Raw genomic sequence first — 15559 nt, 5'->3', positions numbered from 1 at the left:
TAAAGAGGTACCTGGTCTCAAGTCATAAGTGATCAAGAACAGACCAAACCCTTACTTTCCCAAGCCACATGGGGAGAGCAGGGTGCAGAAGAGACCAGGGGAAAGAATAGAGACTGGGAGAATAGAGAGATAGAGCGATAGTACAGGAGACGGGGCACTTGCCTTGCATGTGGCTGATCTGGGTTCAATCCCTGACACCCCTTATGGTCTCCTGAGCACCACCAGGAGTGACTCCTGAGCATAAAACCAGGAGTAAAACCTGAGCACTGTTGGGTATGGCCACCCCTCCCCTCAAAAAATGGGGGGCAGGATTTCGATAGATCCCTATTCTGGGGATAGAATAAATCTTTGAGGATGATTTAGAGGTGTGTTTACTGCCACAGAGATGTAGGATCACTCAGAGGAGCTATCCATCCCCCACACATTGGACTTGATGGGGCCTAACTGTGTGAACAGATTTTGGCATGCTAAGCATGGCATTGCCCCAATACTGTCCCACCATCCAGCTTTGGAACCTGCATTCCATCATCTTTGGATGATGTCACTCTGATAGGAAAAAGTCTTGTTTTAAAATGGCAATCTGTTCTTTGGGAGGCTTCCACACTGACCAAGCTTGCTTAGTCTTAGGGAGAAGAGTCACATCTCAGCATCAGGAAGTTTTGTTGTTTTGTTTGGGGACCAGACCTGACTGTGCTTAGGGCTCCTGCCAGCAGGGTGCTTGGAGGGTCGGTCCAGGTGATGCTCAGAGGACCCTGGGGTATGCAATGTCTGGGCCTTCTGCAGGCAGAACTTGGAATCTATCTATAGAACCATCTCTCAAACCTGGGGACATTTTAATTTTGTTTGGGGCCCTACTTACAGTTTACTCTTAGTGAAGCTTGGGGGATGGTTTGAGGTGCCAGGGAGCATACCAAGGTAAGACAAGCACCTTACCCTCTGTACTATCTCTTTGTCCCCTTAAGGACGTTTTAAAACTATGGAGTTGAGCCTGCATTTTGAGGAGGGTGCTCAGGCAGAGAGGCTCAGGAGGAACCTGAGTCTTTGGATGTCTTAGGGAGGGGAGCCAAGAAAAGAGAGGGATCTAGTTAAATGAAAAGGTACCGTGTATGTGTGTGCGCGCGCGTGCGCATGCACACACATGCATATGCACGTACACATGCTTACATGCACTAAGTAAATGATGGACTTGTTTTGCTTACACCTCTTGTTTACCAAACTCGTCTGGAATACTGACATTGCTTGTTTTGGGCAAAGATAAAGCATTCCCAAAGCAGCCCCTTTTTGGGGTTAAGATGCTTTTGTAATCCCTACAGTGCTGTAATAATGTGCCTACCTGGGGACAGAGCTCTCTTGCCCACCTTTTCTTCTACCATCTCTCAGCTATTTCCCACACTCACCCATTCTGCGTACACTTGACCTTGAATTCATTGTAAATTGTTAGTTGTGAAATGATCTGCTCAGCTCTGTTCCTAGTGTCCTGGGGCAACCCTCAGGGGTAGGGGCCACTTGAACTTGGGGTTTGCATCCTTGAGTCTGTAACTTCCTGGGTGGGTCCTCTAGCCACTGCTTAGCGTTGCTGCCTGCCAAGATTCTGGCACTAAGTGAACACCGCCCCCCCCGCCCCCCCCCCCCCCCCCAGCAGGCCTGGCTCTAGCAGATTTACCTGATAGGCTCATTGCACATCTTTCTCTTGTTAGCATTCCACAAGATGTGGTCTTGGGCATCTTGTTAGTATTTCCATTTTACAGGTTCGACATTTGAGGCTATGAAAGTTGAAGTGGATTGCCTGGGGAGAGAACGCTCAATGGAGTGTGGTAGAAACCTCAGCCGCCACTCCTCTTCTCCTCTATGCTGTTGTTAAGGGTGTTTCCGCTCTTTGGGGGAATTTCTGTTTTTGTTTTCATAAAGATAGCCTGTGAGCATAGGAACTCTTAACTTGGGGGAATTTACCAAGTGGAATATAAACAGTTGTGGAAAAACCACATGGAGAAAGGGTGCAGGAGAAACACATCTGCAACGTGGAGGAATGTTGTGCGTTTTCGTGGCTCCACGGCCCCTCATTTTGATTTCTCAGTGGTTGCTGACGTGTGGGATTTGCTCTGTTTAACTCCCTTTTCAACCCAGCCTGTTTGGTGTCTGCCTCTTAGAGTGAAGACAGCCTCCCCCACAACACCTCTGTCCCTTAGAGGTGAGAGTATGCACCAGATCATGAGCTCTGTGCTCAGTATACACACCTCTGAGTCATGTGTCCTTGACATGCTCCAGTTCACTTTCTCTCCCCCTCCCTGCCAGGCCCCCCGTCATGCTACCTCCAGATGCCCTGGGAAAAATATCCTTCCAGACGTCCAAAGATTTTGCCCTTTGGCTCTGTCCTTAGGCGGCACCCCAGCTCCCACAGCCGTGCCAGTTGGAACCAGCTGTTAAGCCAGGGCTCCCCAGGAACCCCTGCACACAGCCAGCACCACCTCATGCGCACACTGGCCAATTTGCAGAGTTTGAGGAGTGGCTCCTGGCTCTGTGCTTAGAGGCCCAGCCCGTGTGACTTTGCTTGCCACTTTGGAGCCCAGCCAGGTCTTGGAAGCCATTGCTGATAGCAAATGATTGAGTCTGGAACAGGAGAGCCAAGAGCTAAAGGTTCTGTGCTGCCCCATAATTGGTGACTACAACACCAGAGAAGTGGGGGTAGGGGAAAAAGGGAGTGAGACCAAGGAATCAGGAGAATGGATTGAGTTATGCATCGGGCCACTGCTAGCCAGCAGGTAGAGTTGATGGCTTGATCTTGCAGGCCACTGTGGAGTTCTTACAGGTGACTCTAGGGCAGCCTTTGGGCCAAGGCCAGCAGGGAGGGGACAGGCTTTTCTTCTCTGGCTCCTCTCCACTTGCTCAGAGGACATTCTAGCACTTCTGGTTTGCTCAAGCCTAGATATGGTGACCTGATCCCCTCTCCCCTCATTCACAGCTCTCACTTCAACAGCAGTAGAGAAGTCCTGGAGGTGAGGGAAAGTTAGGGCATGAGTGACATGGGTGACATCAACATGAGCCTTTGGGTGACATCAGGCTTCAGGCTGTGGCATCAACACTGATAGCAGACCTGCAGTTGTGGTAGTCGTATGAGCCATGTTAGATCTTTCGAACTGGCTGTAGGAATATGTGCCGATCTGAGAGACAGGCTGATGGAGCCTAGTAACGCTGGGGCATATTATTTATTTATTTATATTTATTCATCTTGGGTTTGAGGGCTACACTTGAGGTGCTCAGTGGCTATTTCTGGCTTTGTACTCAAGGATGATGCTTTGTAGTTCTCGGGATACAATATACAGTGACAGAGATCTAACACCGGTCAGTGGTCAGCTGTATGCAGGGCTTAATCCTGGCACTCTCCAGCCCCTCATATCAGAATATTTTAATAGCAGTGAGGTTTGGCTCCTGGATATCATGCAGCTGGTACAGTACTTGGCCACTCAAGTAGCAGATATGAAATTCAAGGTAATGCTTGTTTCTCTACGCAGTTCCCACAATGGAGAGAGATGCTAATCGGTTTCTCTTGTACATCGGTGAGTGAATTTTGGAGAACTAGGTGCCATCAAAATAATGCTGTCATAGTGAGATGTTTCTCACAACAGAAGTGAAGGAGCTGTCATTAGAACAAGTGATGGATGCGGCATGTGTCCCATGAGAGCTGTGTCTCTGGAAAGTACACATCAGAGGAAATATGCATGCTAAGAGCTTATCTAATCCACTGGCAGGTGGTATGGTACTACTAGTGTTTGGGTTCTGCCATGTCTCCACGTTTAAGCACCATTGGATGGTCTCCTATATGTCCTATTGAACTGAGTGTGTGTGTGTGTGTGTGTGTGGTGGGGGGGGTGATGATTTGTCTTCCTTAATACCTTCTGACTTGGTCTTAAATGAGCCCTAGCTAGGGTCTGTAGTGACAGTAGTAACACTACCTTTGGGTCAGTTCTGACCATGTGTGTTGAAGATGCTGGACATAAGAGTCTAGAGGGCTCCTCTCTCAAGGGAAGTTGAAATTCCCTCAACAGAAGCACTGAAGTCCCTAGAAAGGCAGCCCTGGTATACAGAGGCTCTTTAGGTTTTAATGATATAAAAAGCATTCAACTTGACTCTTCTCCCAAGCTTACCTCCTACCACCAAAGTGGCTAGATCTGGACTTCAGTGCAGGGTGAGTGTTTTCCATAGTTAATGGCCTTCTTGACACCTGTGCTATTATGGTCTTTCTTCACCCAACTTATCTTTACATAGTAAACAAGCAGAATATTCAGAGTAAGAGTGGGAAGGAGCATGCAAAGGATTTCTATAACCACTACTTTCCAGAAAACCAGTGTTTTTAGCTCAATAGTGGGAGTTAGTTGCTCTGAAAGTGACATACTGGGTGTGTGTCCATCGCATTCATCTTACCTGCAAGCTTTGTGTTGTTGAGTAAAAAGTGTTTTTGAGATGTTTCTATTCTATACTTCCTCCAATAAGCTAATTATTTTGGCTAAAAGAAACTGCTTCTTACTCAGATGCTTCCAGTAGGTGCCAGCTAGGTGGCTGCAGCTATGAGTTGCTAACTTATGTATTGGTAATTAAGCAAAGACCATATTTAATTGCTTACTATTATTATTTTGATTTTGAGGCCACTGTTACTGGAGTTGGGGCTGCTCCCACTCTATATTTAGGATCACTCTTGGCAGTGTGTGTATGTGGGGGTGTTGTGGGATGGGGGGAAAGGGTGTGGAACCATGCAGTGTTGAGGATCAAATCTGGCCTCCTGCATGCAGAGCCTAAAAGTCAGTCTGTTAAGCTTTCTTTCTACCCCTTAAATCCTTACTGCTTATCTTGAAGTAGAATTCGCTTCGGTTGAAAACCATTTATATCTGTACTTTGGTTGTTAATCTCCCTTTCTAGCCACGTGTCTTACTTTTGATAATATTCTTGGCCTTAAAGGGTGGGCCTGTAAAACATTTGATGGAGTTGGGATGAGGGAAATCCAACATGGTACATACACTAACATCAAAGGACAGGATTACCTCTGCTAGTTTATAAAGGTGGACTCTCTGATTATCTACCCCATGGGTATAATCTTTATTGCTTTGTCAACAAACCCAGTGTCCAAATAACTGAAGATTTTTATGACTGGGGAAACTCCAGAGATATTGTACAGGAGGAGAGACAGGATGAGGGTGAGGTAATTCATAGTCTGTGTTCCATCGCCTGCAATTAGAAGTTGCACTCCTCATCAGATTTAGCTCCTTCACCAAACTGGCACTTATCTGGGTGGAGAAGTGTAAACAGTGATCATCCTGGGAATGGAGTCAGCTGTGGGGTGGGGTGGGGGTGGGTGTCAGGGGTTGTCTTATTATGTTGTAGAAGTGAGCTGAAGTATAGAACACTGTGAGTGCTTAAGACACTAAGCTAGTCTGGGTAATAAAATCAGTAGGTCATTGAAATCAGCAAGATGTAGCAGAACCAGAACTCATTTATACTATATTCTTTTCCTGATGAGAAAAAGTAGGTTAATGAAATCAGCAAGATGTAGCAGAACCAGAACTCATTTACACTATATTCTTTTCCTGATGAGAAAGTTCAGTACATCTACTCTTTGACTATGGAATGTATGCACTTTTGCCTGAACAAGAAAGAAGATCCCTAAAAGGGCTATTGAGATGAAGATGGGATGAGAGGAGCTTTCATATAAGGAGAGAAAATAGATTGGGCTCTGGTCTGGAAAAATGAAGACTGAGATGCACTATGAAGAATTTTATGAAGGGACGGGAATAGCATGAATAATAACTTGTTTATGAAATACTGGAAAATTAGAACTGGCATGAAGGATGAATACTTTGAGGTGAGTACTTGAACAGATGGTTATTTGACTATGCTTGCACAGTGAACCTTCAGTTATGGAGCTCATTAGCTCAGGAGTTTCAGCACAATCTGGATAAAGAGGAAGGGTTACTCTCCCTTAACCATCAGAGGTCCTTAGGGATATTTGTGATAGATTCCCAAGTTCAGTTCAATTCAGCATATGTAAATAACTCACACTAATGTAGCTATTTGCAAAACTTTCCCCAGATGAACTCATTTGATTATCACACCAGCTCACGCTGCCGGCAAGGCTCTGCAAGGAGTTGTGGAGAAGAAAGATGGTTCATATGGAAGTTTCTGCTCTGTACTTCTGTGCAGAATTGCTGAAAAGCAATTTAACTTGAAGGCCTAGTAGATTTGATTTACTTTTACTTATATTTTGCACTCAGAGAATTTTTAACTATTTTATGAGAATTGATACTTTAAGAAGCAACTGTGAAGAAAGTTTGTGTGTTGCTTTTTATAAATTCTTCCAGGCTACATTTTGATGTTGAGAGAATGATTTGTTTTTATATTGATTTCTGCTTTCTCTGAAAGCAGAAATCAATATAAAAGGGATATTAATAGTAATATATTAATATTAAGGGATATGGGAGTCCTTTTATTAATATATCAATATTAAGTCCTTTTATTAATATATCAATATTAAGAGATATGGGAGTCCTTTTAGGTGACTAGCTTTTGTGTTGACCACAGGAAAATTCTATTGGTGAGCATGTTCTGTGAGCATGTTGGTGAGCATTTTCAACCAGCAGTTGAAAATCACTATCCTAGTTACATGCTGAAAAGCAGCAATGCTGAAGCCAAAGTTCAGTTTCTAGTCCTCTGTGTTTTCTTTCCCACAAGGCTGCTTCTCCCAGAGGGTCAGAGTGATCAGAGTTAAACTTGCTTCTGGGTATATGCTGCTTTACCTTGGGATACCTTTAGAAGCAGAGTGGCTATGAAGTGGGGCTATGAAGTGGGGCTGTAACATGAGGAGCCCTCACTTGTCTGGGGTCTTGAGTAGTGAAAGAACATAGGTTGTGATCAGGAAACATTTCTTTAGAAGTCTTGGTAGCTTGCTAGGCTCTCAGAGAGCCAATAAAACAAAAACAAAAAACAAACAAACAAAAAAACAACCTCACTTGATAATGACATTTGATAGATTCTTTTCAGAGTATACATTTACTGTATTTAACCAATAATTTTCATCTGCATTGATTTCTTCTATGATGGCCCAGCATGACACTGCATGGGTTTTTGCTGTTTGTGTGGGACACATCAGATGCTTGCTGTTGAGTCCTTCTGCCTGTTAGGCTATCCTTTAGCGCTTCACACCGCTGCCTCTGTGCTGTGATTCTCTCACAGGTTAATACCACTGTAACTGATCTTGTTCAAAAGCAACCACCTTAGACTAATTATGGTCCTGGATCTGCTGTCAAACCATAAGCCACATTGACTTACCTTTCAAGGCACCAATAATTTATTATGATCTTTTCATATTTTCAAAATAGGACTCATGGACCCTGGGGATGTGGCTCAATGGTAGAGTACTTGCTTGCAAGTGTGAAGGCCCTGAGGTCAATCTCCACACTGGAAGAAACAAAAGCAAAAACAAGGAAACCCATTTTTGTCCTAATTGTAAAATTTTATATTCTTTTAATTAAAGAAGTACCCTTGAACTGCCCCAAGATTACATTAGTTTGGGTCCCCACAAAACTTGGATCTGTCTCTGATGTCCAAACAAATTTACGAATGAGTTAGGAATCAATTAGAAATTAGGAATTAGTTTAGGAATTAGAATTAATCTAATTAGGAATTAGATCAATTAGGAATCCCATTTAATACTTCAAATTTTATCTTAAAGTCAATGTTTAAAAATATGAGTACAGATCTGAGGACGTAATTTAGTAGTAGGGTACATGCTGGACACTGGGTTCAACTCCTGAGAAGTTTAATTTTGTTTTTTATACTTTATATTAATTTAATTTTTAATAACAAAAATATGAAAGAAAAAGTTGTGTTAGGTAAAAATCTGAATGCACTTTCCTTAAGATTTGAAACTTAGAGAAGTATGTTCACACTTCTTACTTTTCAGCAGAGTTCTACAAGACCTAACTGGATTAATTAATCAAGAAATAGATAGGCATTCAAAATGGAAAAGAAAAAACTACTGATGTTTGTGTATGATTATAAAACCTTACAGAGTCCTCAAAAAAAAACCTTACAGAGTCCTCAAAAAATAAAAATAATGAGTTCAGTAAGGTGGCAGGATACAAAGTCAATATAGTTTGTCTGTTGCATTACTATATGCAAACAGTGAGTTGGAGGAAATGGTGATTAAGGAAACAGTCCCAATTAGAGTTGCCTCAAAAAAAGATAAAATACATGAGAGTAAAAATAATAAAGGGGATGAAAGACTTATTCACTGAGAACTATAAGACTTTGTTATAAAAAATAGAAGTCATAAGGCAATGGAAAGACACACAGGCTCATGGATTGTCAGAATAAACATCATTGGGCTGGAGGGATAATACAGTCAGGAAGGTGCTGGCCTTGTACATGCTAACACAGGTTCAGTCCCAGCTCTTTGTATGATTCCCCTAAGCCTCACCAGTAGTGATTCCTGACTATTTTTTTGTTCCTCCAATGAAAAATAAACTGCTAAATTGACCATCTGACCTTGTACAACCTACAAATGAACACAGTATTTCTCAAAATTCCAATGGCAATTTTGAAGGAAATAGAACAAAACAAGTACAGAATTTGGGACTACAACAGACACAGAAAAGCAAAAGAAGTTCTGAGAAAAAAGATGAAAACATAGATATCATGCTCCATCATGGTTTATACTATATTTTGAAACAATAATTGTAATAATAATAATCCTAGACTCATTGAAAACTATGGTAGCTTACCATTACAAATTTTTGAAAGTATGTGTCTATTCAATTTATTGTTTCCCTCAATAACATTGTGGCACTTGATACTATAAAATTATATGTTTATAAAAGGATATATTTTTAAAGCATGCACAATATATATATATTTTTATTATTAGTGAAACACCATGAGGTACAGTTGTAGATTTACAATTTTTTGTGCTTAGGTTTCGATTATACAATGATCAAATACCCATCCCTCCACCAGTGCCCATTTTCCACCACCATGGATAATATCCCTACCACCCCCATCCCCCCCATTCCACCCTGCCTCTGTGGCAGGGCAATCCCTTGGCATGCACAATATTTTACATACTATTCTTATTAGCTAGGCTGGAGCGATAGCACAGCGTGTAGGGCATTTGTCTTGCACGCAGCCAACATGGCCTACCCGAGTTCGATTCCTCCGCCCCTCTCGGAGAGCCTGGCAGGCTACCGAGAGTATCTCGTCCGCACAGCAAAGCCTGGCAAGTTACGATATGCCAAACACAGTAACAACAAAGTCTCATAATGGAGATGTTACTGGGCCCTCATGAGAAAATCGATGAACAACGGGAGGACAGTGACAGTGACATTTTTATTAGCTACATTAGAAGTATTTTACAATAATTCAAATAATAGCTGCTTTTAACTAGTGTCTTTTATATGCCAAACATTTGAGTAATTCTTACTGTGTGTTTTCAAAGTAGGTCAATACCACTGTTTTAACTTTCTCAAAGTAGAAATGAAAGTCAGTGCAATTCATGATTGGATTTCCTGCAAGGATTCCTCATTGTTAGATAATTCATTCCCCTGTTAAGGAAGATTAGTGTTTCCTTGATAATCCATTGTATAAATCATGAAAGGTACTAATTCTTTAGAGAAAGAGACTTTTTAAGAAACATGTTTTAACATATTTTAATCCCATTCCTTTCTGAAATTGTTGCAACTCAAGCGACATGTTATTCAACTCAATGAGTTGAATGGGTCAGACTTTAGTGCTTATGGGTCAGACTTTAGTGCTCCCATTGGATTAATTATATTTTCTGAGAACATTACTGAAACAATAAAGTGTTTTTTAAAAAGTGTATATATATATTTTTTTTAATCCCCAAGATCTTGGTTGAAACACCCAACACTGATAATTCTATGAGCAGAGATAAAATATGTCTGATCAAATCCCCTTTCTCAAATGCTCTGCTTTTGGAATGCCTCTGTGACTTTGAACCAGCTACACATCTCATCATGGGTAAACCCTTCACCTCCCTTTTCTTTCTTCAGCAGTATTATCTGCTGAAACTTGGTGATAGATATAGGAACAGTGAATTATCCAGGGGTAGGTAGAGTTTGCCTGAGTTTTTTTTTTCCCCAATTAAGTAATTGGGTGATGATTCTGTTCCCATTGAGGGATTGTGGGAACAGAGAAACACCTATTTGAGATTTTAACAGGATCCCTGACTATTCATCCATGAAATGATTGCTTATTTTCTGCTTGGTATCACAGAGCATGAATTATAGGGTTTCTTGTTTTGCTTTTTAAAAAGTTTCTCCATTTCAGCTGAAGATACTTTCACGTGTGGTAGAAGAGTTAGTGGCCTATTTGGTGCAGCAATTAATTTCTTTCAAAATTTCCCATGACTTTTAGTATGTATGATTAATACTAAATTTTATATTCTGTAGGTATGCTGGGTATTTCCCTTGCATCTTTGGATACTTTAAAATGAAGAACCTTGAGGCCAGAGAGATAGCTCAAAGGGCTGGCTGCATGTGTTGCCTGCAGGAAGCTCATGTTCAATTCTGTGACACTGTGGCCCCCAAACAGTACCAGAGGTGACATCCCCTTCCCCAAAACACAGAGTCAGGAATAGCTCCTGAGCTCTACCAGATGTGGCCCCTAAAAGCAACATAAAATAAAATGAGTAAATGTGTTTTAGAGATGTCTTGTGTGAGCACTGGAACCTTGCATTTATATTGTGTTATTGGAAGCTTTCCAGAAATAAGTGTGGTTATGCAGTCAGTTGATTCTGAAAACTTCTGGTTTGTTTTATCAGCTAGATTCAACATCACTTCTCTCTGAGGAACAGTTAAGGTATCTTTTGGAGGAATGCACAGTCCAAGAAAAATCTATAGTCCAATTTTCTTCAGAAAGAGAAAAGGAAGCCATGGAGGATGGAGTACCCAAGTTACCCTTGCTGTCAAGATCTGCCCTCTCTGAGCTACTTAATGGGTCAGAAGTTCGGATCAGAAGCACTGAGGTAGAGGTCGCAGACAAGAGCACAGAAGATGCCTCTGTCGGCTACTATCTCACCAAAGCCTTGACTGGGTGTTCCATTTCACCAACTCTAGCCATCGAAGCCAAGAACATGGAATGCCTCCAGTTTTCCCAGGATGAAGTTACTGCTGACACAGCTGACTATTTTATGTTGAAGACTCTTGGCATTGGGAGACTGAAAAGGCCCTCTTTCTTGGATGATCCACTGTATGGTACCAACACGAACCTTTCATCTGAAGACCATCATCTGAACCCAAGTTCTCCAGACACACCCAAACCAGGTGAGAGTGGGCATTTTAGTGAGTCATTTTCTTAGTATATATCTTCATATGAAGGTAACATTTAAGAAGAAGAGGATAAGGAGGTTGTTTTGTAAGTTACAGATATGTCAAATAGAAGCCTGTTAACAGGAAAACTTTGCTTATCAATATTTGTTTAAAACAATCATATTTAATGTTTTAAATTTGTTAAACAAATTTGTCTAACATTTGTTTAAATTAATCACATTTTTTTGTGGTTATCTAGAAAACAATGTGGATCTCTGAGGAAAAGAGAAATTGGTTTCAATGGAGACCAGTGGTTTGAACAGATTTTCTTAGTATTTCAATTTCAAAATTATCAGTGATAAAATTTATTCTGGGCATTCATTGTGTACTAAAGACCCCAAGTTTGATCCCAGCACCACATGACCCTCTATGTAGTGTCGGGGTGGTCCTGGTAGCTCCCAGTATCACCAAGCCAGGCACTGAATCATCCAACCCACATAGGTGAGCCAGGTATCCATGGAAGGTGCCCAAACTCTCGCTCCCCCAAGGCTTGTTCTAAGAAATGAATTTTTCAGATGCCACAGATTATTGTGGTTCTCTTAGTTTCTGTATGAAAACTTTTCCAGCTTTCAGATTCTCAGCCATTTTTCATGATCAACCCATGTTTAAACTCTAAGGACAGCAGCTAGCATTAACAAATATCTGGTTGTTTATCTGTTAGAAGTTCAAGGCAGACAGCCAATGGCCTTCTTCATGCTGTGACCCCTGAATGAACTTAAGCATCCCATCACTGGTAGAGGTAGGGACCTGTTAATGTAGAATTAATATTACAGAGGAGCTAAGAAGCCACGTTGGAGGAGTACAAGGAGGAAGACAGGGGCACTGACTTATTCTGAGGCAAGATCTGAGTGAGCAAGAAATTCCATTTGGCCCCACATGCACCGAAGGGGTGACTGCTTCTTCTGCCCACAGGGAGATTGGTGGAGGGTGGGGAGAGGAGTGGAATGTGTCCTCAATCTAAATTTCTCCATGTGGAAGTTCAAAGAGCATGGTGGCCAGTGACCTTTGGTATGACTGAAACTTGGAGACAGCTGAGGACACTGAAACACGAGCCAATAAGAGTCTCGTCTACTTTTCTGTCCTATTACCTTAGGTTGGATTATTTCCTAGAGAAAAGAAGAGGCATGTCTGCATGGAAAATTTCTTCTTTTCGCCACCACATACTTGAGCTAGCCTTTGATATGAATTTATGTAATACACAACACAATATGAATATCAACAAAAATAGTAGAATAGGACCCCAGAAGGACATGGAGTCATTTGCCAAAATTAAGAAAGGGGACAGAACTGACATAATTGTTGAAGGATAACAAAATAGGATTTCCCATAGGACCTATTTAGTGACATGTTTCAAGACTTTTCTGCAATGAATGCACCCATGAGTGAGATAAATTTGTTTCTAAAAAGAATGCCCCGAGATGAAAATGAGGGTGGCCTCTGCCCTGGTGTGCTGGGGCATATCATGCTTTCACCGCTGAGTGTCCTGCACCCTGGGAAGTCCTGGGGCCCTGGCAAACAGGGATGGTTGGTCACTCTAAATTGAAAAGGAAAACAGAAGACCAAAGAGCAGTTACTTACTCAGAGGCCAAAAGCAAACAAACGAAAATCCAGGAAAGCTGTAGGACCTTGAAAAGCAGAGGGTGTGGGCCTTAACATACCTCCCCCAACCCCTAGCCCCCACCCCTCACTCTCATCCCCAGCGTGATCAGGCTGAGGTCATTCATGTTTTAAATCCTCGCTCTGTTGCTTGCAAGTGATCTCAGGCAAGTGACTTAATTGTTCTCCTCTGCACTTACAGGCAAGGAAATTCCTCTCTGTTTCCTTGCCTATAAGAGGACCTTAATACTTTAGGTTCAAATGAGAAAACCCACACAAAATGATTAGGCCAGAGACTGGACTTGGTTGGCTTATTAATCTGGCATTTAACATTTAATTGGAGATTTTTCTTTTAAATGTCTGCAATTCCGGCACTGCTGATGGAGCTGAGTAACAGATAAGCCCATTGGAAGAGGCATGTACTCTGCTCAGGACTTGTTCCTGCACCTGGCCCTGTTTTCTGTGCTTAGCCTCTTGCAGTCATGTGACTATCATCTGACATTATGAGCTCTTGATGCTTGCAGTGTGGCTTGATGGGGGTGCTTATTATACTTGCTTTAAAGCTCTGCTCCAAATCTCCACATTCAGAATTTGCATCTTAATAAGATCCCAGTGGTAACAGTCAAGTTTTGAAAGATTCTTGGATTGCAGACACATTGTTGCAATCAAGGTAAGCACTGGGTTCATGGGGGAAGTTGTGCTTTTGTTGTCCTGTTGACTGTTTAGAGTCTATGTCCACTCAAAGTTAGCCAGAGTTTCAAAAGGTTGGAATGTTCATACTGACATTAATGTAAACTCTAAGGTTTCAATAAAGGAATACAGATTTCAGTTGTAAGAACACTAGTTATGTTATTTGCTGAGGTTCTTAGAACAATTCTTGCCAACAATGTTAGAACATTGTTCTACATTAGAACATGTGCCAAGGTTCTGCCCATCCAAAGGTCTATTTGATTGCAACTTTCTGGAGAAAGTCTGATTGTAGGTAAATTTACTTTTGGAAACACTATTACAGTGATTTGACGGGTGTGTTTGTTGGTATATGCCATTACTCATGCCACCTGAAGGGTTTCAAAGGCAGTAGATTGTTTTGAAAAACTTTTCTTTGTTGTAAATAATCTTATGGGTTGGAAGTAGAACAGTGAGAATCTAAAAATAGTAACTCTATTTGTTGATTTTTTCCCATTAAAAATAATTTGGTTTGCTAATAAGGAAATATGTAACTTATCTTTGCCTTGATTGGAGTTTTCTTAGTTCCTCCAGGTCTTCTGGTTATTATTTGTTAAATTACTTTACCAGGGTTATTCATTACTTCTCAGGTGCTCTGAGTGACCTACACAACCCTCCTCTTTCTTGGATCAAAATCTAGAGCTGCCATATCAGAAATTTCTAGTGTGAATTCCCCTATTACAAATGTATGGGCACTTTCTATTTAGAGAATTTACCTCTTTGTTACTTTCAACAAATTTTCTTTAAACAAATTCTTGCTGTAGACGTCTCTTGTAAATATTTGCCATTATTTTCTCTGTCTACTTAGCGACATTACCTGGGAACTTGTTAAAAATGCAAAACCTGAGACTCTGCATCAGACCTGCTCTGTTAGAGTCTGTTTTAGCAAGCTACCCCATGCAGGTAACAGCATGCATCTGCCACGTGGGCAATTTCTGAAGTGGATAGTTTATTTGTCACTGGAATGGATTCTATTTTGGTTGGGGGCCATAACTGCCAGAGCTCAGGGCTTACTCCTGGAAGGGCTTGAAGGACCATGTGGGGTGCCAGAAATTGAACCCAGGTCAGCTGTATGCAAGGCATATGCCCTACCTACTGTATTATTACTCTCGCCCCCTGGACTTTAGGATTTTAAACCATCATCACCACTCCCACCTGGAGAGTATGTAATGGTAAAAATCATATCCAGACCATGTTCTCTTCCCCATCTGCTCAGCCCTTGCTTTTACTCCTCACATTTTATTTATTTTCATTTGGAGGCCACACCTGGCTGTGCTTAGAAATCACTCCTGGCAGTGTTCGGGAGCACATATGTAGGACCAGGAATTGAATCGGGGTTGGTTGCAAGGCATTTGCCTTGTCTCCCATGTTATCCCTCCAGCTCTTATATTTATTTTAAGAAACAACCAGCCGCGCGACATCTTATTACGTCATTCCTACTTTGGACAAACTTGCAGGCTATCCGAATGTAGCCTGCCCACAGGGCAGAGTCTGGCAAACTCCCGTGGCCTACCAAATATGCCAAATACCAGTAACAATGATGGGTCTCATTCTCCTAAAGAGCCGTGAATATAATCTCAGGGCTAGGATGAAAGAGACGTTACTGGGGCCTGCTCGAGGCAATCGACGATTAACAGGATGATGAATGAATGAAAAAAGAAACAACCAATCTCTCTAATGATTCCTATTGTTCTTCCTTGAGGTAGCCCTCCCTCTAGCCTTTGAGACCATGGATGTCCTAGCTGGGAGTTATCACCTCTTTAATTTTAATACTTCACTTGAAACATATATGGTCAGTAGGGGCACATCTGTGCTTTGTATACTTTCAATCTTCAGATCTTTCTTGGCAACCTCCTTAAATTCACCAA

The 15559-nt window shown here is 41.7% G+C and overlaps 1 protein-coding gene across 1 annotated transcript in view; it reads left to right on the top strand.

Moving 5' to 3' along the window:
- The window catches only part of FSIP1 (fibrous sheath interacting protein 1), a 237606-nt gene that overhangs the window by 219251 nt on the left and 2796 nt on the right, over window positions 1-15559 (top strand). Inside the window, exon 10 of the mRNA XM_056133848.1 lies at window positions 10823-11324. Coding sequence (XP_055989823.1) covers window positions 10823-11324 — 502 coding nt within the window. The remainder of the gene's footprint in view (window positions 1-10822; window positions 11325-15559) is intronic.

The sequence above is a fragment of the Sorex fumeus genome, unplaced genomic scaffold (genome assembly GCF_029834395.1).
Source record: "Sorex fumeus unplaced genomic scaffold, SorFum_2.1 ptg000098l, whole genome shotgun sequence".
Lineage (NCBI taxonomy): Eukaryota > Metazoa > Chordata > Mammalia > Eulipotyphla > Soricidae > Sorex > Sorex fumeus.
The sequence above is the reverse complement of the archived record's forward strand: the minus strand, read 5'-3'. Positions and strand labels throughout refer to the sequence as shown.